The sequence below is a fragment of the Mastacembelus armatus genome, chromosome 19, assembly GCF_900324485.2.
Source record: "Mastacembelus armatus chromosome 19, fMasArm1.2, whole genome shotgun sequence".
Lineage (NCBI taxonomy): Eukaryota > Metazoa > Chordata > Actinopteri > Synbranchiformes > Mastacembelidae > Mastacembelus > Mastacembelus armatus.
The window spans coordinates 15,738,471-15,764,985 of record NC_046651.1 but is presented as its reverse complement, the minus strand read 5'-3'; the positions used below and the strand labels follow the sequence as shown (position 1 = coordinate 15,764,985).

General features: G+C 41.3%; 1 protein-coding gene across 1 annotated transcript in view; it reads right to left on the bottom strand.

Annotated features, from left to right (window-relative positions):
* sdk2b (sidekick cell adhesion molecule 2b) overlaps nt 1-25,061 on the bottom strand; it is a 211,018-nt gene extending 185,957 nt beyond the window's left edge. The window contains exon 1 of the mRNA XM_026316388.1: nt 24,101-25,061. Coding sequence (XP_026172173.1) covers nt 24,101-24,188 — 88 coding nt within the window. The 5' untranslated portion in view covers nt 24,189-25,061. The remainder of the gene's footprint in view (nt 1-24,100) is intronic.
* Between the last annotated feature and the right edge of the window lie 1,454 nt (nt 25,062-26,515).

The window sequence follows — 26,515 nt, the reverse complement described above, 5'->3', positions numbered from 1 at the left end:
TGGCCTGAATATACAGTTACAGAAGTTACAACATTAAAATTTCAATGTGGAAGATAATTTTATAGCATAGTTCATATACTTTAAAAATATTAATTAATATAGTTTTATCATGTCAGTTCTCATATCTAAATGAAGGAATAAACTTGTTAAAGCCAATTACCATGAAAACATCTGACCTAATGTGATGAATATAAGACCTTTTAAATGCTGTAACGCTGAATAGGTTGGTGAATACTGTAATACATCAATACTGAAAAAATACTGTGATAATTACAGCCCATTACAAATCCATGCATCTTTTGCTCTGTCCCCCTGGATGACGGTCTGCTAGGTCTTATTGATTGCCTTGCTTAATGATGTTATTGATCAATTGACATATACATCTCTTTAACTGGCCCTTGTTGACATATATAGGCAACCTGTTTTTTATGTACAAAAACATATATTCTTGTCTATTCTTCTGAGACGTTGTATGGCTAACAGGTCGACAGTATTTACACCAAAATCCCTTAAACTTGATCCTGCCATAATAAAAGGTTATATATAAACAAAAGGTGATGACAGCTTTAGAACTCCACTGGTCTGGTTTGAGCTGAAGGGGCATAATTATTCAATTGTTTCTCGTAAGGAGATTTGTGTTTCTTTTCTTCCCCACTGGTTTTGCATTTGTTAAATGTATCTAAGACAAATGGCTCTGCTTCGATGGGCTCCTTCTCATGAATGAATAACAATGTTAATCAGTAAGGGCTTTGTTCCTCTGCACTGCATACTGAACAAATGCAGCTAGCTCACCTGACCCCTCTATCAATTCAACACAATACCATCCCTAAATCTTTGACTGCGGACACATCCACCATGCAAATGAATTTATCTGACTCCAATATAACATAGAACAAGGGTTTAATCACACAGTGTGGGGATTGTACAAACCCCTCTCTTGAGCAAGCACTTCTCAGGGTCACTTCAAACCACCACTGCCAGAATCAGACTAGGAAACTAAAAGGATTTGAGAGAATCTTCTAGGGGCATGACAGTGAGAGGAGAGCTTCAGTTTGATTGGGGTGAAGAGGCATGAATTATAACACTGTCTCTATATCCCTGGCGTAGCTTTTACCCAGCTCTTGTTTCAATTAGCAGGAGGGGGTCTATCCAAAAGTATCTCTGTAAAGCCATAGCTTCTCGCCACTTTGCCCCAATTGTTAAAAGAGCAAGAATTGATTAATGGGAAGTCTATCTTCTTCTTTCAATTTTCCAAAGTCATCTCCCTCATGTCATTTGATCTAATTTCCCTGTGTTCTCCATCTATCTGTTCTATTTCTTTTAAACCTGTCATTTTTCCATTAGTGGTTGAGAAGAGGCTTGTTAAAGGTTACAATAAAATATGTTAGTCTTAAGGCCAAAGGCAGAGCTTTGATGTGAATCTACTGTACTGTACAGACTCTCCTGTATTTCCCCTGAGAACAAGAATTTTAGGTGTTTCATGATATTCACGCAAAACTGTGCCAGATACACTCAACTACAAACTCATTAAAAACAGAGGGGTTTTTCCTCAAGACAAGAGAGTAGAGGAAATTAAGTGTAATCTCATCTCATTGTGAAATCAGGAAACGTTTTTAGGTGTCAAGTACAGCTCACCTTGCCTGACAGAGGCAATACTTTATTCAACCTCAAACTAAATGCTCTCATGGCCAGATGTTTCTTCCTCAAACAGAAACTTTCCATGCTACAGTGAATTTAGGCCTATATACCTGCTCCTTCGCTCCCATGTGTGAGGGAATGCCTCTCATTTAAACATTCCTCCACAGACCCGTGGGTGATACTGTCTATGTCTAGCCTGAGGGCAATGATACAAGTTCTCATACATTTTTCACACCTGCAAGACAGATGAGGACCACATGGGCCGAGCATGAGCAACTTCTGTAGACAACTCGGGGTTACATTCCCCCGTACCACGAGAATATAATTAATGTTCATTAAACTGGAAGGGAAAACAAATGTGAATGTAGAGGAGACGAGAAAAACAGAAAAGGCAACCTGGAGAATGCTTGGGAAGGTATGTGGGGATGATGGAGATGGGAAGAAAAATATGCCTGTGGCAGGAAAAAGAAACCAAACCGGCTCATTACTGACCCAAGCAAACAGAGGGAAGGGGATGGAGGAAGTAAAAGTTGAAAACACACTGTATAGGAGGAAAGAACAAAAAACAGAAAGAGGATAACAGATAAAAAGAAAATACTTTGTGTTTTGGTATGTTTAGATGGTTGCATATCATCATTATGACGATTTCATCACAGAGTGACAGTAGCATATTTTGGAATGCATTGTCACACGGGCAGTCATCCGGGTCAGCACAGCACACCCTGTTAGAAGGGTGCAGGGCCCCTAATGAGCAGCAGACCCTCAAAATAGCAAGCAAGCTTAGTCTTGAATACTACAGCAGAGAAGAAGATGAAAAAAGAAGAGCCACTCTTTTATCCATATACATACATACATATAAATGTTTCCTATCTTAACATTTTAATCTCCCAGCATGATATGCAGGCATCCATTCACTAGTACTTCTTCTAAAATCCTTAATCTCCTTTTGTTTTTGGCTTACATTTTTGTCTTTTGTTGCACAAACCTGTTATTTGCAGATTCTTCCTTCTTTCTACATATCTGCCTATCTTTCTCTTCCCTCTTAACTTCCCCATCCTTGTAACATAACAAGCTCAATGACTGTCTGTGTGTACCTGTGCTGTCCTGGTTTTATGGGGTGACAAATTATCCCAGTAGAGAACCATTCTGCCACTGCTGAGCAGTAAACAACAAGTCTGCCTGAGTGGAAAAATACAGGGTTAAGAAGTGTAAAGGATCCCTTCACTGGCTCTACTCTCCATACTGCTTCCTTTCGCCCTGCCACTGCCTCCCTCCGGCCTGAGAAGCATGCCCACTGCTTCCACATGGCTCGTGCCCAGCAAGCACAGCCATGGCGCAATGAGCCACAGCTTAACACCATCTCAGACACTGACAGAGTGACTGCAGCACACGAAATGAAGCAGAATGGTGACTAGTGAAGCCAAAATGACAAGTCAACAGGCCTGAGAGTGGGTGATCACTGGGTAATGAAACAGTAATATTGTCTGTTGGTTTGAAGTTAAGCAAAAAGCTGAAACCCTAGTTTACACAAACATGACCTCAGTATACTAGTCATATTAGCTAAGTTTGAAGGAAGGATTTGTTTTAGCAACACTAATATACCCCAAAAGAGAAGCTAAAAGGTTTCAATAGAACATCCCATAATCTTGAATGTATAATTCAGCTGCCTAACCATAACCAAACCTTAACAATAGGATTCTCATAACCATGATTTTTTCTAAACTTAACCCACACCATGGTTTCCATGCACAAAAGTCCACCGCTCAGGTTTTCACACCCATAGCATCAGGTAACTAGTCAAGCCAATAAATCAATCTGCCAGTGTGAGTCCCATTATCACCAGAGGTAGATGCACTGTAGCATAGTGAAAGTCACTGTGCAGATTACCTTCCTGAGCATTATATGTACCTTCGTAAATCAATTTCTTGAGCCTATTTGAGGGCAGAGTGCATGACAATAATCTCCGACAGTGTCATACAACCAGCCCCTGCATCTTTCTTCCTACTAAGACAAACAAATTACAATGCAGCCATGAAAACCAAACAATAATGAGTAAACAAAAAGCCATTTCATGAACTCATAATGGAAAAAAAACAGCCCTTAGGGAAAGGAAATATATTGTAGTTAAAAAGGCACCACAGTAAAAAAAACAAAAAAAAAATAATGGAGAAATCTTAATTATGGAGAAGTGGTGCACCCTCATGGGGCATGGGAGCCATCATCAGGGAAATAAAATTACAGGGAGGATATATTTATTGTGTAAATTCATGTAAATACATATACATGCCAGTTCTTATATTCGACATCAAATCAAACTCAGATAGTTATATCCAGTAGTTATTCTACGTGGCCTGGCTCAAGTAAGGATGAATTAGGCCGAAAAGCCATTAGTCATGCGTGACCCAGCAAGGCGTAATCAGTGCCTATTCAACAGAGATACCACTACTGATGCTAAAGACCGGTCTTCATTAATCATTACAGCATCAGCTATAGCACCAGCTTATGGCTTTAATCTTTATTAATTGCACCCCACTTTAACTCCTTCTACTTCTGGTCAAGCTGCAGTGCTGCGAAATGGCAAAGGTCGAAATCCAGAGGCACTAAGTGCAAACAAGTGATCTCCAGAATAACCCAGGAGGTGTAAATTAAGCCCAGGTGACTAATACAGTGACTACTGCCGAACTCAAATGCTCTCAATTAACTCCATTTTAATAAGCACAAAACAGCTTTAGAGCTGCAAATCAGCCATCAGGTAATCCACTATAGTAAAACCATATCACTCTCAATCTCTCAGATAAGGAATTAGTTAAATATAAGGAAATTTCAAATGTCTTGGGAATGTACTTGCTCAGTAACTCATTATAATGAAGCCGTGTCACAGGGATCTGCTGGAGCCTATCTCAGCTCTCTTTGGGTGAAAGGCAGTGGTACAGCCTGGACAGGTCACGCAGGGCTCTACTGACTACAATAAAATAACACCTAAATAAATACTTTGCATTGAATTTGGTAACTTTATCCTGAGTTACTTTCCACATCATATAATATATGCACTGCTGTAGTGTTTCAGAGGCCGCAGCTCTCCAAATAAACTGAAAAAGATCTGGTTTTACTCAGTTGGTACTACTGATTTTCCTGCAGGCACTTTTTGTGACTGTCTCTGTACATTAAAAAACATGGAGATAACAGAAAATTTCTTTACTCACTTTGAAACATCTTCAACCCAAGCCCAACACGTCTTTGCTGCCTGGGGCAAATATGCGTCTGCTCACCTTCGTTCATAGCTTTCCACCGACTTTGTACGCCACCACACTTTTTTTCAAATTTTATTTTGTGTTGTATAATTCAACTAAGGGACAACATTTATCATATTTGCTATGGAGTGAACTAGAGTGGGCCTCCTCTTACTGTGAACACAGGACGATTGGGAAGTGGAAAATAGAAAACCAGGAGTGGCCTGAAGCAGAGTGATTACAAAATGATTTGAGCGTGGAGATGAAATTGCTGCTGTTTCACTCATACAATACTTGTGTGTGTGTGTGTGTGTGTGGTACATAAAACAACTGCTACTGTTTCTGCTAAGAGTTCGTAACCATTGAGTGGCTCTTAGCTGCCTGTCCCTCTGATAGCACCAGGGATTTGCAATAATGCTCAGGACCTTGAAAAGCTGAAGTATTCTTATAACTGTAGGAAAACACAGTGCTGTGTCTTTTGAACTCTTTCACTAATTTGGACATCATTTTGTAGTGTTTTTGAACAACACTGCAGTTTAGAGGATGTTGAATTCTTCTAGCCATACTTTTAACCCAAGGAATGGCTTCAGCAGTAGTTCAACTAGGATCTATAGCCCCTGTAATACACCTAGATTTAATTACATTATCTGTTTAATCGATTAATTTGGTCTCCAGTCAAGACCCGGCAGTCACCTCCAGTACAGAGAAAAGACTTCATCTCTCTCAAAGCTATGCATAAAAAGTCCAGCTACTGAAAATTGAGCAAGACATATACAAGAAGTTGTACACTTAATATAAAAAAGTGGATCCCATTGAAGGAACATAAGTTGATTTTGAGTAACAGTGAATCAGATCTGCATGATCATACAAAACATATAAATACACACTTAAAGGTTTTGCAGTGCATGAATAGAGATTAGGAAATTTGTATACATTTTCTCATTACCACAAAAGAATGAATATGTAAAGTACTATACCTGCAAACACAAACACTTCTATAGTCACAAAATACATGCACATACTATACATTGATGCACAATCTGACCAAGTACACACATGGTCCTGCTTCTCTAGTGATAACTGGCTCGGTTTTACACTAGTAAAATCAATGTAAAAGCAATGAGGGTTTTTTTTTTTAAATCAAAAGGCAGAGGAGATGTGGAGAGACTGAGATGTGAGAAAGAAGTAAACGGGTTTAGGCTACGGGAACCTGTAAGGCAGGGGGTGAGATGAGAATGAAGATGATGCACTCAATCAGTCTCCACTCTGAGAGGCCTCTCGTTAACTATTCCCGTGATAATGACAGCACTGAGGAAGCTGCTGTACTAAAACTCTGTTATTAGAGACAAGGGGCTTTCCTCTCTGCACATCTCTACAACTTTCTTTGTCCATACCTCAGTCTCTGAAGAGAACTTCATATTCCTCTATGTTTCACTCTCTCTACTTATTTTTCAAGAGCAAGGCCACCTTAAACTGCTACTGTCCCTCCTATGGTTACTCTTAATAACTTAGGACATCACCCACAGAGAGCTGCAGTCTTCAGCAAAAAGTACACATTCAGAAGGTAGTTACAGTGTATGCATGGTACCTGAATTAATGCACTGTCAAAACATAAAACCAGTATTAGATTATGTTTTTATTTAACATACTATGTTATTTTATTCTTAATCTCTGCAGTACCTGAGTACCTTTGTCTCAGGTAGACATTGACATCATTGTCATAACTGATACATACAGTGTGCAACACATAATGCAACATATGGCACATTAATTGTAAAATCTGAATGGATGGATGGATGGATGGATGGATGGATGGATGGCTGGGTGGGTGGATGGATGGATGGATGGATGGGTGGATGGATGGATGGATGGATGGGTGGGTGGATGGATGGATGGATGGGTGGGTGGATGGATGGATGGATGGGTGGGTGGATGGATGGGTGGGTGGATGGATGGATGGATGGGTGGGTGGATGGATGGATGGATGGCTGGGTGGGTGGATGGATGGATGGGTGAATGGATGGATGGATGGATGGATGGATGGATGGGTGGGTGGGTGGATGGATGGATGGGTGGGTGGATGGATGGATGGATGGATGGATGGATGGATGGATGGATGGATGGATGGCTGGGTGGGTGGATGGATGGGTGAATGGATGGATGGATGGATGGGTGGGTGGGTGGATGGATGGATGATGGGTGGGTGGATGGATGGATGGATGGATGGGTGGGTGGATGGATGGTGGGTGGGATGGATGGATGGGTGGGTGGATGGATGGATGGATGGCGGGTGGGTGGATGGATGGATGGGTGAATGGATGGGATGGATGGATGGATGGATGATGGATGGATGGATGGATTGATGGATGGAGGGGATGTTGGGTGGGGGATGGATTGGATGATGGGTGGTGGTGGATGGATGGATGGATGGGTGGGTGATGGATGATGGATGAGGTGGTGGGTGTGATGGATGGATGGATGGGTGGGTGGGGATGGAGGATGGATGGGTGGATGGAGGGATGGATGGTGGGTGGATGGATGGATGGATGAGGGTGGGGTGGATGGAGGGATGGCTGATGGGTGGGATGGATGGATGGAATGGTGGGTGGATGGATGGATGGATGATGGGTGGGTGGATGGATGGATGGATGATTTGTGATGAGGTGGGGGTGGATGGATGGTGGGTGGATGGATGGATGGATGTGGTGGGGTTGGAGGTTTGGTGGTGATGGATGGATGTGGTGGGTGGATGGATGGATGATTATGGGTGGGTGGATTGATGGATGGGTGGGTGGGTGATGGATGGGTGGGATGGATGGATGGATGGTGGTGGGATGGATGGGTGGGTGGATGGATGGATGGCTGGGGGTGGGTGGGTGGATGGATGGGTGGGTGGGTGGATGGATGGATGGCCTCCATAGATCTGAAGCTGCAACAGTCTTGACACCAGGCTGCTTCTGTATAAATCAGTCACATGTCTCACATCAAAAATAAATAAATAAATAATATTTAATATTATTCATTAATATTTATATTAACACATTATTATGTAACTTTCCAGCTTGGAAATTTGAGCCCCAGTGACAGAGCAGACTGCCTTAGAGACAGCATTCATTTTCTTGAGCTTACAGAAACACATGTAGTTACTATGGTCTATGCATAGATCGCAAGTGCTAAAGCTGCTGGGAGACTAATTTCATGCCAGGTAGGATTCTGCTCCTCTCCTTGTCTCCTTGCTCACCCCCGACTGAAAAGCCAGACCCACAGGGCTTCTTCACAGCATGTGCTCTGTTAATGCCTAACCCCCCACTCCCTCCCTCCCTCTCTTGCCTCATCACTCCCCCTATATCACAGGCAGCACACAGGAGGCCATGTTCCCCGCAGCATTAAGACGCAACACTATGTTACAGCTCTATTAGCTAACTAATCTGAGAGAACTTTATTTTATTAGCCCCTTAAGACTCCTGCCAAGGCCTTTTCATCCTTTATGGATTCAGAAACTGTGCAGGCTCCATCTCCCTTTGCCCTTTTCATCCTGTCCCTCTCAATCTTTCAATTCCTCCATCTTACATGCTTGGTCACCTTTCTCACACAGTCCAGTTATGTGGTGCTTGCAGGGTTGCAGCAGCTGTGCATTTCAGACGTACATGCACACACATACATTGGACAAACTGCACACATCTTATGAGTCTCTTTTCAGTTGGGACCCACTGCAGGCCAAACGAGCAATAGAACAGACGATGTATGATGAACTAGAAGACCAGAATCACACAGCAGGGACATTCAGTTTCTGGCAAAATGGACCTTCAGTAGCAATTTAAACATTCAAGTGTGGACCAGTAGCCCTACCGACAGCTATTGCCAGTATTTGCCTTATATGGCATCTACCAGTACTCCATCTTGCAACTTACTCTCTTCCTCTACCACTGAACAACCCACTTGTGTGTGGGCGGAAGTGACGGCTCAGCATGTTCCTAAGAAGACTCAGCATCAGTTATCAAAAGGGGAGCACACGAGCACCAGCACGCAAGTTCAGTAAAATACCACGTATGACGTTCACCTGAATATACTGGCTTTTTATTTTAATTCATACAAAATTGTGAAAGTCTCACAAAGCAAGGTTAGACATCTGACAGATTCGGTCATGCATATACAGTGTACTGTAGATGCATAGTAACTTGGATACGAACAAACATTTACAAGCATGCGAACAGATGATTTTGACGAGGTAGAAGCTACCTGAATTGATTGAAAACATAATACTTGCATTATTTCATATTTTTATTATTACTGACAAGGTACTTATATTTTGAAAAACTCAAAAGAGTACCTGTGCATAAGGCAGACACTGCAAGCATCAGTGCTGAATTCATCAAAACAAAGAAATGTATGTCAAAACGGTTTTTAAGGGAGGTTTTCTGGTTCACAAGTAATTATATGGTACATTCATTGTTGATTCTGGTCCCTATGAATATAATGAAATACCTAAATGCAGAAAATATATATGTTTAGTGGGGCTGAAAAGGCAGCAGAAGTGAGCTTTGATTGAGGAGGTGATTTGAGACCTTTTTCCTTCATTTGCTAAATGGTTTTGTTTTGTTATTGTGCTTCAGCATTATCTCAGTCACTGTGTATGACTGCACTTGTGTGAGGCTTTGGTGGAGAAACATCACAGCAAACCAGAAGTGACATCAAACAGAGGGTAGCTCCCTCATGCACTGCACTGGAGGGGAGCTTGGATGCCTTGCTCAGTATGGAGAGCCTGATGTCAGGGTGGCCCAACAGCAGCACTGGGCCCCATGCCAGAGGAAGGCAAGGCAACTAATTGCTACAGTACATACATGTGCACACACACACACAAGATACAGGCACAAAAACACACAACCATTCAAGCAAACACAAAAAGAAATACACACACACACGGCAGAAACTCTAATAATACCATCAGACATAGCCTAATGATATTGGAGGGCAGAGTGTGTGGGTTTCCTTTGATCTTCCCTCTTTCCCTCCTCGTCACTCAAAGCCTGTTTCCAAAAAGAAAAAAGCTGAGCAGTGCAGTAAGAGAACAGGAAAGACGGAGAGAAAGAATGAGAAAGGAAGAATTGCCATCACCCCATTAAAAACCAAGAAAAAGGGAATGAGAGAGAAGGTCTCCAAGCAAAAAATATTACTAATCATACTACTAAACTACACTTCCTGCCTGACTGTACCTGCAGAGGAGGCAATGGATGGTTGACAGTGCACTGCTCTCACAGCTGCCCTTCAAGCTCTCGCTGAACAGCACGGCTGGATTTGGCTGTAGATGCCGTCACAGTCAAACTGTCTTTCTGAGCAGCCAGAGACAATACAGTGTGTCTGTCTGCTCTGCCAGTCCAACTGCTAGCTGGCAGCATTAACCCTGCACATCACCCACATCTGCCTCCTCACATAACAGACTCCAAGAGGTAGTTTCTGATCACAGCTGTCAATCAAATTTCAAAGCCTCCTCTCCCAGTGATAACAGAGGAAAGCAGTGTCAATCAGACATGGAGAAAACGCCATGAAACAGAGAAGTCCCCTAAGAGCTCTGTTAGTACAACATCAAACAGCTTGTTTGTGTTTCTGACTTGGTACATCACCACAGCAAACTACCATATCCCTTGGCGTGACGGTGTCTTCCGGCCTGGCAAACACGTTAGACTTTACTCGTCATGACGGATTGGGAGAACAGGTCTATTTTAGGGGATCTGACCAGGCTTTGTGGGTCAAAAGATCAAGGCCTGGTTTATCAGCACCCAGAGGCAAGGTGGTACCTGGCAAAGGGATGACAGCTGAGAGAAACTGTGAGAAAATCTGACCAGGACACAGCATCTAAACCTATACAAAGTACTGAACGCACTATGAAGACGGAATCACTGTTCAGTGAAAAATATTCAGTATGGAGGTTGAAAGATATTTTTCTACAACATAATAAAATTCAATCTCCTTTCACCATAGGAACAAAGCTATAAGCAGCATTGTTTGAAAAGAGCAGATAAAAAATAGTTATGATCCAAAAATAAAGACAGCTTCTTGGGACAGCAGTTATACAATGTCACCTTAAAACAACAAGGAGACAATTCTTTTAGCGATCTAAGCCAAAATAAGATGAGAAGATTATTACCAGTTTTATCTTCGTCTGTCACGAAGGTGTTTTCAGTAACATTGCACAAAGACAGGAAGCCAGGGCAAAAGTTCTGACTAAAATAATCATTTTTGCATAACAAATTTTAGATATGTTATTTCATCTTTCGTTTGAATATTATTTTTTTTTTAGTTTACTAAAGCTGGTGTAACATCAATCACCCATTTTTGTGATAAGCTACTGGGTCTAGTAGAACAAATAGGGCTGTGGCAGCAAAACAGCTGAATTGAGAAATTGTGTACTGCATTACTCAGTTTTACACATCTGAGAAGAATGTCCTCTTCTGATTTTTGAAGTTACACAGTCTCACTGTCAGGCAGAGTGTTGTGTACATCACTTACTGGACAACAGGATTTTGCTTTAAAGTCTAATTAGTTTCCATCTCACTGTTTGGCTTCTTTTGTATTAGAAATAGATTCTAAATTATTCAGTTCTATTAAATATATAAAGATATCAGTGATGTTTCAGAAGACAACACCTTGTCTATGTAGGACATTTATGTAACAAACCCAACCCTCTGTGCTAGATCTCAATCTTCTCATCTGTCTGTTTGTAAAATGGCAAAAATAAATAAATTAATTTTAAAAAAAAATCTATTTCCCAAAATTTTAGAGTACTCATTTAAGGCATACAAAAAACAATCAAACAGAAAGAGTGTGACACCAGGCAGCTCAAGTTATACACTTTCAGCTTTGCTGACAACTCAGAGAAACAGCTTTTTCTGTGTTTCTCAGTTTTCTCTGCCCCCGTAAAGACTGTAGTGGTCTTTGTCAGACTATCATTTACCAGATCCCGCAGGAGAAGAAAAGAAACAGATGCAGAATGAAACAGTGCTGCTCGTCTGTGCTGAGGTCCATAAGGGAACTGTGTGTGTGTGTGTGTGTGTGTGTGATGGGTGTATGCGAAGGGGGTCTGAGGCATGCAGCAGTCTGTCTTTGTGTATGTGTTTTTTTTCAGATAGTGTTTACAAGAATAAGCCCCATGGTGTAAAATGCCATTTTTCATGCGAGAGGGTATGTGTTTGCACAAGTGTGAGTTTTATTGACCTGAGTGAGAACCACGACGGACCAAGGGATAACAAACGTGCATAGGTTGTGTCATGCGACTTCCAGAATTGTTAAAAGAAAGTAAATAATTAGCCATCACAGAAAACCTTTTCTTCATTGTTGCAATCACAAACATCTCTTCACCACTTTGTATTTTATTACCACTGTGCAAACAGGAACTGAGCACAATTTACATTTTCTCTACTCTACTACTGATGTTATTGCGGTTTTGTTATTTTTTCATAGAAACTGCCTGCATAATGTTTAAACTTACCTAGCTATTCCAAAAAACATACATCCATGAAGCCCCCTACAGCTTGCCCTGAGTCAATCACTCCACACTGCTACCACATAATCTCTCTATCTGCTATAAAATGTCAATCTCTACAAGTGCTCTTTGTTATCTCCTTCTGACTACACATGACGGATGTGATTATTCATGTCACATTCATTCAGAAAACCATTGTTTGACAAAGGTTATAATAGGATTTGGAAATTTACATCCAAAATTTGAAAGCCTGTAGTATGGGCTTGGTATGATGTCTACAGTGAGATGTACGCCATGTTACAAAACCCAACATCTCTGAACTATGCCATGCGAAGAATCAACATGCTTCTGTCGGAGATCAAGCGCACCCATTCGGGTGAATCTGGGTAGAAAATCTGGATGTCTAAAGAAAAAGAAACTCAAAACGACTAAAAGTGGGAACTAATGGAGGGTCAACCAAGCAAAAACAACCAATGAAGTCAAGGTTTTATAACTACTCACTATGGACTCACATCTTTTAACAAAGAAAGTCAACATCTGTGCAGGGTAAAGAGATTTAGTTAGGGTCTAATATGTGTTTGTGACTTTGTATACCATGTGATGCTTCAAGACTCATGACTGGTTGACTGTCTATAACTTCCAGTCTCACTATTAGTCATCACGTTTGCTGTAACCACACAAGCCCCACCCACTGGGTAGAAGAAACAAACACTGTCAAAACAGTCATTAACTTTTCCCTTTAAACACAGACCACACACTGACTATAAATATTTAAAGCTCAAATTTACAAGATGACCATACACACAGTCATATTATATAGTCACTGAGGTTAGTTCTGTACAACTTCCATAACCAGACTTTTCAGCTTTTTTTAACAAATGTCAATAAATCTTTCATAAGGCTTGTCACATACAAAATTATATAGCATGCGTGCTTTAAAGTCTAACAAAAAGAGTTGATCAAACTGAATTCAGCTCTTTTATGGTGTCAACTAACATTAAACCACTACAATTAAAGTTTGCAGTTTTAGACTTTTAGAAAATTCTCTCAGGATTCATCAACAAGCAATTGTAAAATTGGCCTTTCAAGTGGGTCCATTTCATGTAGGAGAGGTAGGCAGAGGTAGTATGGTTGGCTGTGATACACAGCAGCTCCAGACTTCTATCATTTTATGAGAAGCTTAAAAACTCCTGCCAGGAAGAAAAGAATATTTAGAGAAGGATGTGGTGCACACCAATTCGCTGGTCTTGCCACACTTTTTGATCACTGGTGTATATTGTCTTCTGAAATGACATTAAAAAGGTAGCAGCCCACTCCACCAGACAGCTGAGTGGTGTGAAAAACAGCCACACAAATTTAAGATACAGTTTTTAGTAAAAGGTCTCTGGCAGCTGTGTCTCCAAATCTCTTCCCCCGTTTAACTGTCACATAATGGTTGCAGTGATGTACTGCATCGTCTGTCCTGTTCTCAATTGTTACCTATTGCTCTGAAGTAAGAGCAGGCCTTCTCCTTATTATGCCACTCTCCCACTAGGCTAAAATACAGTGGGTTGTCTTTACATGCTCCCCACTTATTCCACACTACAGTACTGTGCGTAATACTCCATAAACACAGTATCCAGAAAGAGAAAATGAAGAGTGTGGCACAATAAGAGATGGGGGTGTAGGAAAAACTGCCCCCTTGAATACAGCAATTAATCAATTAGTCTGAGCAAATCAATATTCCCCGCCCAGCTTGGCAGGCTGACAGCACTCAGGTGTAATTAAAATTGTAACTATTGGCAAATCAAGATGGATGGAGCACTTCCTGCCTGTTCTGCTCAGCTCTGAGAGAGCGATTATCTTTGTGTGACTAACACACACAAGGGGCAGAAATGCAAAGGTATACATGCTCGTGTGAGTAAGTGTAGCATGCAGGCATGTGTGTCGGCACGGCCACCAATTAGTGTGCTTTGTTGAGGTTAAGTGCAAGAAATGCTGGGGATGAAAGCCCTTGTGTTCAAACATCTATCTCACTCTGTCACCTTCCATTATCATCAGGTCATTCCCATTAAGTTGACTGTTGGGGAAGATGGTTGGTTAAACTATGTCAGGTGACTTGGTCATATGTGAAGAGCTTCCAAGCAAAAGCTAATCAAGATGTTAATCTAACAAATCTATCTTTAAGAAACTGTAAGTGTAAAATGTAAAGAACAGCTGAGAATATATGAATTTAGGAAGGTTCACACCAGAGTCAGGGATGAAGTAGGCATCTCTATTGGCAGGTGATATGGGATCTATAATGTCAAAGCAGATATTAGTCAAACTAGATGTGGTGATAGAGAAGAAGCTGAAACAATCAGGTAACTTGTCAGTCTTCAAGTGACAAAAACATCAGACACTTCCAAAAATTTCAAGTACAGTTTCTGATTGGTCTCCAGTTAATTGGTCATGCTGCTATCACCTTTCTTTTTTTCTACCTCACTCCGTCTCTGTGTGTCTGCCTCCTCACATAAGACAATTCTTAGATACATCTGCTTACAAAAATATTCATTTGAACAGTGCTTTGTGTACATGGTATTTGGCAGGAGTCCTAAAAGAACTCTTCAAAAACAAAATCATAGGCGTCCATGATCACTGCTCAAAAACCAGCAGAGAAGAGTCTTTTTTTGGAGATATGAAATACTCTCTATTGAGGAAACCATGCCCTAAATCCCTCAAGACTGGCCCTTGAGCTTCAAACAAGGAGAAAGAAAAAAAAATATGAACATGTTTCAGAAATTTGAATGAGTAATTCTCAAAGCAGTGCCAAGGAGCAGTCATTTACTGCATTGTTAAAAGAAGAGCAGATATTGGCCTTGTACAGTTGAGTAGAGATCTTATTATATTCTGACTTTGTTGCTTTCAATCACTGCAAAGTTCATTATTTCGCTAATTACACAAAGAAATGTAAAATCTAACAACTGCAGAGAAAGGACTCTATTATTTATTATATTCTTCTTTAAAACATCCAGAAAAGAAACACAGTAATTGTCAGTCGTATAAAAAAAATTCACACGGGCCTCATGTGCTGTCTCCTCAGCTATGAATGTGATTCTGTCTGATCACTGTTTAATTAAATTCACTGTATCTTTTCATGTCTCACGCTGCATTTCTCGATGCCAGTGAAATGGCAGAACATTTTATTTAGCATTATAAATAGTATGTCTTTCCTTCATCTTCATCTTACTTCAGCTATGGATGGTCTGTTGGGCAATTAATCTACAAAACTGCAATGAGTTCAGGTGAAAAAAAGTTTTGACTAATTGTTCTAAAACAAATACCAACTTGAAGAAAACAGAACCATCAGTGTTAGCAGAGCCATAACATTCAGTGACTATGTAGGCGACACAAAGACAATACATCTGTAAGTCCAAATCAATACAGGTCTATCAATAACTTTATTACATGACTCTTAGAAATTCTTGTTTCTAACAGCTAAAATGGAGGCCCAGATGAGAGAAACTGCCAAACCACCCAAAATCATTTGCACTAAACACAGTGACAGGTCAAACATCTCAGTCTTGTGAAAGATGTCTTGTACAGTGTGCATGATCACAAATGCATCACAGACCCTAAAGGTACATTTTAGGACAGTATGTAGATTTTGCCACTTAATGAAGCCAACTGTTAAAGTAACAGTAACATGCCTATGATGCCCAGATGTAAAGGACTCCAACAAACAGCACTAAGGTGCCTTGTGACTGCCTTATATGGAGGATGAGGGTGAGAGCCTCCTGCATTGAAACCTTAAGGTTCCCCCCTGCATAAACATATTCAAATGGAATTAGGATGATTGAATTTAAAACATAGCCTCTGAAAATAGAAAGCCCATTCAAACCCAAATGAATAAACATACTCATTCCTTCTATAATGTGTGAGTAACAACTCATAACAGCAAGGTTATCCTCAGATTGCATCTGGAAGCTGGAAGCGGAAAAAGTCTCATGTTCTAATAGTTCCCTTCATTATTATTATTATGTAAAGCATAAAAATGTGTTCTCTCATCAAATCAAAGCATCTCACAAATCAAAGTTAAGGCAATTACAATCTTATTCCACCCTTTCAAATGGCAACAGCTGTTTCCCTTGGTCAAAATTGCAGTGTAATTGCACACGGTAGCATATGGTTATGGCTGATTAATCCAACTGGGGGTGAAGGCCCCATCATTCCAACAGAGGATGGGTAAATAGGCATCAGATCCAAGTGCTGGATAGATGGGTAATGGGATGGCAAAAAGGGAATGGGCCTTTGATGAGATGTCTGTTAAAGATGGCATGATTGTCAGAATCGATCAGGCCTTCTACCGTCCCTATCTAAGGTGTTAAATTGATTTGTTTGTCATCCGACTTCTTCAAGAAAAAAACATAACAGTGGTACAAAACTAAACTAAAAACCATTTAGGCTATATCCATTTTCATTTACAAAATATGTGGTTCTGGCCATTCCCAATTTAATGTTCCTTTATAATATCAATGAAATAGAGCAGATTTTCCCCCACTTTTTGTTCATCTTGCACTGCGGGGAGATCGTTAAAGCCCCAGAAGAGCCCAGTGTGTGGTGTCATGTCAAGAACCACTCTCTGGTCTGTAGGCAGAGACCGTCCACCATTTGTACTGTACACACACATACATCCAGACATACAGACACTCACTCACAAAAATACTTTTCCCCAGGGAAAGGAAATTGCAGGCTTAAAGAGGTGGTTTCCTAAGCCCCCAGCCAATCTGAGCACATTTCTATTATAAACACACAAAGATCTGCACAAGTGAGTTCAGCGTGGGGGTCACCTGAAGCCAGTGTCACTCTAAGGTCCATGCTCATTTCCATCTAGCCAGACAAGTGATGATGCTGGTAAACAAGCCTTGACTGTGGCTCCCCTCTGCCTCTCACCGCATGCATAATGGCCCTCTTAAAGAGCAAGGGAAAAGTTCAAGTCCATAATCACATTCGTACCTCTGGCTTATTTTATTTAGAGGTTATTTTGGAGCCCATCTTGAAGGACACGCGCTGGAGCAGATCACTCACTACTGCATATTGTGCAGCTGAATCTAATGTGGGGTGTGAACGTGCAGGAGGCCGCCAGATGCTAATTTAAAAGGCGCAGAACCGTGGGATAGCTTGGCTCAGCAATTATAGAAACACAGGATACACTTTTACCACAGTGAAAAAAGGTGAAATGCCCAACCATAAATCCTTCAATCCATTGTTAATACAAAAGCCTTGTTCAGTCCAAAGCTTTATTGTTGACTCACACACAGTAGAATAAAAGGAACAGCAGCTTCAAAAGAAAAATGGTGTCATTCTTTTACTGAAAAACCAAGTACAATACACATGTAAGCTATTAGCGTTTTTCTTACTGTACATCTAAGGTACATAAAGGTGAAACAAAAATGCTTTGTCTTTCATTTTTCAAACCACCACCATACATGTAAGAGCTACTGTACATGAAAACACAAGACAGCAAGCCAGATATGGAGTAATGAAACTAATGAAACTATGTCAGAGAAAAAAGACAATCACCAGTTTGATCCACCTCATTCAAAACCACAATTAGCAATAGGGGATATATGGATCAACAACAATCACCAGCCAATCACTACTAAAGCCAATAGACAAGTGGGCCCTCTGTTTTTAGTGACAAGAACTCTCAACAGTTTTCTCTCTCACAGGTCATTCAACACTGACCCTGGTCTTACTCAGCGTAGAGTGACAAATCCCAGCTGGCCTGGGTGGCCTCTTTTTCCCGTCCACCCAGTACTGTGAACAGAACCCGAATTAATAACCATAAAAAGACAAATAGGACAGCCCTGGCAAACACTAACCAGCATCCTTTGTGCCATGTTCCAGACAGTGGGCAAGATGACAGGGGCTTAAAAAGAGACTATTTGTGAGTAAAACTGCTGCATCTTTGCCTCAGTTCTTGTGCTGGTGAACACGTCTAGTCTCAAAAGAAATAATAGAATCCTAAATCATTTTCTTTTCAAACCAAAAGTCTTATTGGTAAAGTTACATAACTGATATTTCAAAGAGCAGGTCTGGCTGAAATTTTAGGATTAAAGTTTCAAATGTACGCCATGAGATGAGAAAAATAAAAAGTCGCTGGCATGCCAATGAGAGAATTTGGAAACAGATGCACTCTGTGAACAGACAGCTGTGAAATGGCATTGATTATGCCAGAAGCAACCTTTGAGGAGTGAATCTTTGCTGGTGGCACCATTTTTATGTCATCTCGCCCCAAGTTAGACTGACCTTATCTTCTGCTGTGATAAAGTATTAAAGCCAGGCTGGGATTTTGGAGTTTTAGAGTTACAAAATTCATAGTCTCCCAAAATGCATGCACATCCTACAGTGGCATTTTTTTAGCCTTGTATGTTCATCCATATGAAGGCACAATCTTATACATGGTGTGGATGCACATTATTTGCTTTCTGATTTGTGTAGATCTGGAGTCATATGTAGGTACAGGGGTATAATCTGCTGCTTGTCACTGCATCAAACTGATTATGTAGTGGACAACCAGTAGTGGTAGGATGTTAGCTACTAACGTAGCAGGTGTTCACACCAAAATTAGCCCAACATTAGCAAATGCAAGGAGCAGCATCAGTGAGGGTCAGAGGGTTGTGCTGCTTCAGGTACTGCTGAGACATGATAGTCCCTTAGCAAGGTCACGAACCTGAATGGCTCTAAGACACCAAAAAACTGCCTAGTGATGACGACAAGGAGAGGGTTGTCTTTTTTTATGCAACCTGCCGCACTCGCAGGTTTTGGTAGAAGGGTCAGAGCCAAGAATCCTTTATGCTTATAATGCAGTGCGAGGTAGCTTTAATTATAGCAGAATTTAGGCATGCAACAAGGTGCCTTAAATACATTAGCCAATATAATTAGACAGCTTAGATGATGTCAGACGGCGTTATAAATACAGAAAAATCAGACAGACTTTGGCAGCATGTTGCAATGTAGATTAAACCTTGATAAAGCCTGAGACAAAGATGCCCAACACATATTCACACATCTCTATACTTGCCTCCCTTCCCTCTTCACAGATTTACATGAAAGCGAGCATATTCACACAGTGAAAATGAGGACACAGCAGGCCCTGACAAAGTGGTGAAGCTCAAAAGATGCAATGACGACAAAGTCTTGTCACATATCCTCATATTAATAATGAACAAAGGAGACTTTATGCAAATAAAAATGATGCTATTCATGCACAGTGCCATTCTTCTCTGGCTTTTTTTTTTTTTTTTGGTGAGGTTGGGGGGGGGGGGGGGTGATAATAACAGAATGTACCTGTAGTAACAACAGGCAGAGTGTTCCTGTTAGTGTACTGTATTCAGTAGGTCTGTATGGAGTGCGGAAAGTGCTGAGCTGTAAATGTGCTTCACCTTCTGCCACAGCCAGACAAAATACACAATTTAGATTAGCAGTGTGGTTACATACATATACAAAGAAGACTGACACTCTTGTTACGTGACAGTTCTTATTCCTTCTGAAAAACAGCAGCTGTAATACGTGTTCAGTCTTATTTAGGTAACATTACTTTTTACCAGACTGACAGTGTGTAGTGTGGATGGATTTTTATTTGCATTTAGTGTTTTAATATTTAAGCCCTTAGCATTGGCTCACTAATGTTTTTTTTTGTGTATGTGTATGTAAAAACTTAAGAACACTAACGTGGTCCCACTCAGCAACAATTTTAACCTCTGCACCTGACTGGAATTAGGAAACGGACCAGATCAATGAAAACAGCCTGACTATGAAGAGCTCTGGTGTCTGGCGGTGTTTTCCAGAGGGAGGAAAAAAAACAAAAAGTCTCTCAGTTACACCTCTTTCTTGGACTTGCCACTACGAGAGACCTTGGGTGGGAAGTTTTGTTTTATTGAATGTAGCACAGTGAGACTCCAGACATCCCTCTGAGAAATCTATCACTGGACTTTGACCATGAGTTTTCTCACTAGCCCTGAATACTAAAGGCAGTATGTTGTGACCTTTTGCCAAAGTGCTGGCTGCAGGGATCTAGGACAGTTTTTTTTTTTTTATAAATCATTTCACAGGGCACAGCTGCTACATGGAAACAGATCCCCAGTCTGTCAATTAAAATGACTGACAAATCAAGAGGAATTTGTAGTCTGGAGATATTCTCTCAACCCCACTGTCTTCATGAGTCACTCACACTCTAATCTCAATCAGTTCTTCAGCAGCTTTGCCCACATCCATCATGTAAATTTCAAATAATAAAAGTGTTGAGGTGGTTTTGTACCACAACAAACACTGATCAAATCATTTGATTAAAATAAAAAACATCCCTTTAAATGAATACAGTGCTTCAAATATCAGCTGTCTGTTACACCTTCATGGGACTGAAGATTTGCTTCTCAAGGTCTCAGGAATATACATAAATACGCCTGCTCACACAAACATATAAAACACACAACACCTTATGGACACAAGTGTCTGACCACTGACTGGAGAAGAGGGCACTCATCAAGGAAACAAAGGATGAAATCTCTGAAATTACAACAGTTTGTTACTGTAGAGTGCAACTGCAGCTTACACATCTTCCTTTGAAAGCCATTGACTAGCTCACCAAAATTTTCTGCTGCACCTCAGTATGATTTTGTGTCCTACTTTGTTGCCTGTGATAAGAATGCATCCAATTTAACTCCATTCTGAAGCAGTCAAGGGGTGCTCCCAAACATCCTCGATTTCATATCCAGACATACCATTTTAATCCAATGTCCTAACAGATTTAAAACAGAGATGATATCCTTGATGGGGCATGGTGCAAGGCATGGTGCTGTTACCTTTACTTTACTGGTGCATGTCCAGTAAAGTAAAGGTAACAACAGACCCCAACCCTCTAAAAATGTTGTGAATCCTTGCCAACCAACAGCATGAAGTAGCTGATTCCTATGCCAGCAGTGTGCCAGCAGCACCCCCATGCTGTCAGATCCATCCTTATGGATGTTAATCTGAGTGCCATGACTCTGACAGAATGAAGTCCTCTACTCCCTCTAAAGCTCCTAAAGTCGAGCTGTAGCCACTCAGACTAATCTGCAGACTTTGAGTGATGCAGACGTATGTATGCCAACTATGACATTCCAATAGAATCCTCCCCCACTGCTCCAAACTCCAAAATAGACATGTTAGAAATGACAAAACCAGCAGGCAAGCCAAGCATTGTCTCAACATGACCTCAGTAGATGAATGACAGTGAACAGTGGGCCAGATCAGACAGCTTCTGTAACTGTCACTTTAAACAAAATATCCAGGGTGAGTTGGGAGGATGGCCTGTTTTTACGTGATTTAAGGAAGAACCAAGAGGATGCGTATATGTCAGCCACCAAAAACAGGGTGTTTAAGCATTAGAGGGCCTTTGTTTGAAGTACACAATGCTTCAGTGTTTGATAACAACACTAAAAAAAAAAAACTACTGGCAGACTAAATGTAAAATGTAGTGAGTTAACTACATTTATTAATATTAAAACTTGGTTCTTTTTTCTGCTTTACACAATGATGATGAATGACATACACAAAACACAAGAACTGAAGATGATCTCTTGCTGCTCAGCAAGCCCTAAAGCAAGATTTCATAGCACTTTGGTCTGATGAAGGCTGTTCTCCCATCGTTAAAAAGCCATTTCAGTAGACTGGTCGTTAAAATGTGGCAAAGCAATGGCAGACATGTCCATCCAGAAGCTACTCGCCTCATCATGTTCTTTAATCATCAGATGGAAAGAGAGCAGCCCACACTTGGGTCACTTACAACGAGCAGTGCTCTGATCGGTCTGAAGAGAGTCCAATTAAATGTGACATTTTCTGACCCAGTAGTGACTACATAATGAAATCTGAGGGCCATGCTGGATGGACTGAGCAGAAATACAGCGAGAGTGATGGGCAGACTATATCCCTTCCACACATGCACAGTTGTATGAATACATGCATACCTCTTTATGCAGCCATGCACATCCAAAAATAAAGAAATGAAAAACAGGCTAAGCATTCTCCTGTCCACTTCTGTAAATAATGCGTTCTTGTTTAACTTGGTTGGTTAAATTAGAATTCAGAGGGAAAGAAGGACAACTGAAACCAGGCATCCAGAATCAGATACAGACAGGAGGGAAAGATACAGTTATAGATAGAGGCAGCAGCAATGTAAGGATTCCTAATCCCTAGGACACATGAGTTATCAATCTCCTGTAAATGTCAGGCATGAGGATATGGCCTCATGAATGATGGATATCTGCTTTGTTTGTTTTTTTTCACCCTCTCTACACTTTATTATTGAGTGAGCGCCACCATGGGCTTAGAATCTATCTTCAGAGGTAATACTCCCTCCTTACTGTGGCAGCAATACCTGCATCCCAATTACCTGAGTGGAAAGGGTACCCCAGAGGAAAGTAAAGAGCAAGTGTGTTTTTTTAACCACATTTCACCATGCAAATCTCAAACTAGGTATCTTAATATGTATAAATTCCAAGGTTTGTACATATGAATATGTCTAAATTAGAAGATTTTAAACCTCTGAAGCACGTACGAATTCAACGTTGCACCCCCCCATGATAAATGCCTGAAGACTACACAGAGGACAACCTTTGATCAGGATGATCATTCTTCAATTATTTTTCACTGCCTCACTTCAACTCAAGCAGCAATTAAGCAATGGGCATACAGGTGAGGAGTCCAGGGAGCATCCTCTAGGAGCCATGGTGTTAACTCTACACAACGCTTGGGTTGAAATATATAGCACTTTGTGTCTTTTATATGTATTTTATAATGCCTTCAACACAGTCACTCCCCAGACCAACTGGCTGTTCACTTACAAAAATAAACCGACATTAGTTAAAGCACTTTGAAAGAAATAGACTATTGTACAGATATCACATAAAAAACGAATATCCTCCAGGGACATGATAGTTAAGTAAAAATAAATGGAAGAAGGCCTGAGGTTATAGCAGACTCTCTGCTGGGCACCAGAGACACACTCACAGTCTCCACAGGAATATTACAGAGATCTTGTGGGATTTTTGCAGTGTGGACTCTTGTTGTACTCCGGCTCAGACTACTCCTCATGAAACAGAAAACTGTCATTGCCTCTGTGTCACATTTTCCTGTTGCTCCCCTCATACTCGGGGGGAAACAGAAACATAATTCTCCAAGAGCCAATTCATTTTCAGCATTTAATGCTCAATGTGCTGGGACTAACTCCTGCATATCGATATGTATCTATTTATTTACAGCCGGCAAAGTTTCATTTCTATGAAAAAGAGGGCTGATTGTGTAATTAGCACATATTTATACACTTTAACATTTAAACAGCTGTACTAAATGACACGTTCAATGCATATGGTCTAACTGGAATATTCTCATGTTTCTCCAGCTGGATCATCATAATAACCAGCAATAAAACCCGAGAAGCTAAAAATATAACACACTGACTACAGAGACCTTAAACATGATGGGAACTTAAAGTTCAGTTGTAGGTGAAGTTCGGGCTATAATGAACACACTAGTGAAAACAAGTGAGGACGTGTGAGCGTGTCACTAGCCTGCAATTAAGAGTGTGTGTGTCAGGGCTACTGTGAGTGCAAAAGGCAAAGAGTAATGAACACATCACGGATGCGATACCAGAGGGGAAAACGCTTCAACATCAACACAGCCACAAACTACAGAGACCAGTTGTCCTGTGTGGTGAGCGGTCGGCACCGTGCCGAGCTGCTGCCCCTCTTACCTTGAGCGTGTGTGGAGTGGATGAGTAAGGAAAAAAATAAAATCCATATGGCGTGCGTCATCGCTCTGCTCCAGGAGTCCTCAGACATGGTCCCAAACCGAACAGACTGGACAACAAGTGCCCGGTGAGGCTGAAGGATGCTACAGTGTCCGAGTCCCGGTGTGGTTCTGCTGTTGTCTCTCAGGTGTCGGCTCTCTCTGTCCGGGAAGCTGAAGCGGCTCCAGTCAGCCAGTGCGCACCGGCCGGGGAGCGCAAACACCGAGCCGCTGCTGCAGCCTGTGGCGGCCGGAGAGAATCGGATACAATGGTCTTTAGTTGTCTCACTTAAGATTAGATCTAGTTCCACAAGCCCCGGTTATGTACGGCCCTATAAATGCCGAATCAGATTCAGTCGCTTTATTTTAATTTTGGATTGAACTCAGTCAAATGAATCCAGGTTAAGTCCAAATACAGTCAATTTCTCGCTGCACCTGTAAGAAGGCAGGAGGCTCCTCATACTTTTTCGACACTTCTTCTGTCCTTGAGATTTTCTTCTTTAAACTTAAGCTTCCTGATCCCTGCCAGCAACCCGGTACTTCCAGCTTTTCCCAAAGCAGCGGCCGGACTTTTCCTCGAATCCCCTTTGGAAAGGACAGCCAGATACGGAGCACACTGCCCGTAAAGTTCCTATCCACAACGCATTGTCAAGGTCGGCAGTTCAGTTTGGCAGGAGCACCGGGAAGAAGTTTAGCACCTCGGAGTGCAGAGGAGAAGAGCGACAGGGGGAGGGAAACTTAACGCGGAGTCACACAGCCATGATAGGAGCCTGTCGTGGAGGAGAGCCCGGCTGCCGGTGTGCGTCGGATGAGGACGAGTCCCAGGTTCTTCATGAGCAAACATTAGGATTTGATGTGGTGGCAGCGCAGCGCAGGTTGCCACCATGCGGCCAAGCGCAAAAACACACGCTATTACAATACAGTACAGCCAAGCACAAGATTTTAAAGAGAGGATTTGATCGCTTTCCACACCACAATAAGGTAGAAGGAATATAGTCCTTTGTTAAAATGATTTAAGGATTTGGAGAGGAGTGGTGCTCAGGGAAAATCACTGTAATAATATATTATGTGGGAATTTATAATGTGTCTGTATTTATTGACCTTCTAGTATTTTTTTATCCCCCATGGCAACATTATGGGGATTTATATTTTGGCTGCCTATTAATACTTTCAGGAATCATAGTGTGTGTTTGTGTAACACCCTTCTATACATGGTTGTTTTCTTTGGTTTAGTTTTTATTATTATTATTTGAGGCTGTGTAATTCCCCAAAGCTGTTGAAGGTGCATGAGCCCAAAGACACAAATGATTTTGGCACAATGGCTAAATCTTTACACAGACAGGACTGAAACTGCAGCATGCTATCTTGCCTGTGTTCTGTTGGAGAAGAGGGAGGGCAGGGAGGAGGAGAGGCCGAGAAATGAATAAGTGCGGGATGGAAGGAAGAAGAGAGAAAAAGAGAGAGGATAGGGTGATAGTGACTGAACAAATGCTATTTCCAAAATGACAGTATCACTAAAGTAGAGACCGAGGGAGAGAATGAGAGAGCATGAGTGAGCAAATGTTCCTGTCTTGAAAATGACAGTCCCTTGCCAGGAGAAAGTAGCAGTGCTTAATGTTTGTAATGTTTTTGCGAATGACAAGTCTCATCTAAGCCACCACAGGGCAGCAAAGAAATAATGCACCATGGTAATAGCTTCCCTCTATCCAAAATGTGATACCTTGCACAAAAGTTAATAACAGGAGAGTTAACATCAGGAAAACTAAGACAGAGTGCTTTCTTGGCCACCCCCAGGGTTGCTCAGGGACCCGATTATGATTTTTCAAAGTACTTACTGTGACTGAACTCAGCAAGAGGGTAATTTAGAAAATCCCTGGACAAAGTATTTTGAGTCACAGCTTTCTGCACACAAGTGGAAAAACGGTTTCCCAAACCCTTTCCGAAGCGAGTGCCAACACCACCAGGTGTTAGCACTTGGTGTTGTTGAGCAATGGCTAGCTGTGATCACAGGTGTACAGCGAACTGTGTTCACCTCAGCCTGTAACACACTCTTTATTCAGCCCTAGAATTAACCGCCCAACTGGTAACGATGACTGAGTTATCTGCACCAGACTGCAATTACTTCAAGTTATTCTAGCATTTGCCCTGAGCATCCATATTTAACACCTTAAAACAGACTACTGGATCACATTTTTGGCAGAGCAGAGGAGACAGAAAGGAGGGCAAGGAAATGTGAAAGTAATTGGAAAAAACATATGTACTTTCTCACATAAATAACCATACCAGATTTGGTGCACTATTATAGCTCTCTAACTTCAAATAACTTTATTTTGCTCTTGGTTTTCTAATGCATTTCAGACAGGTTCGTTTTTCTCATTAT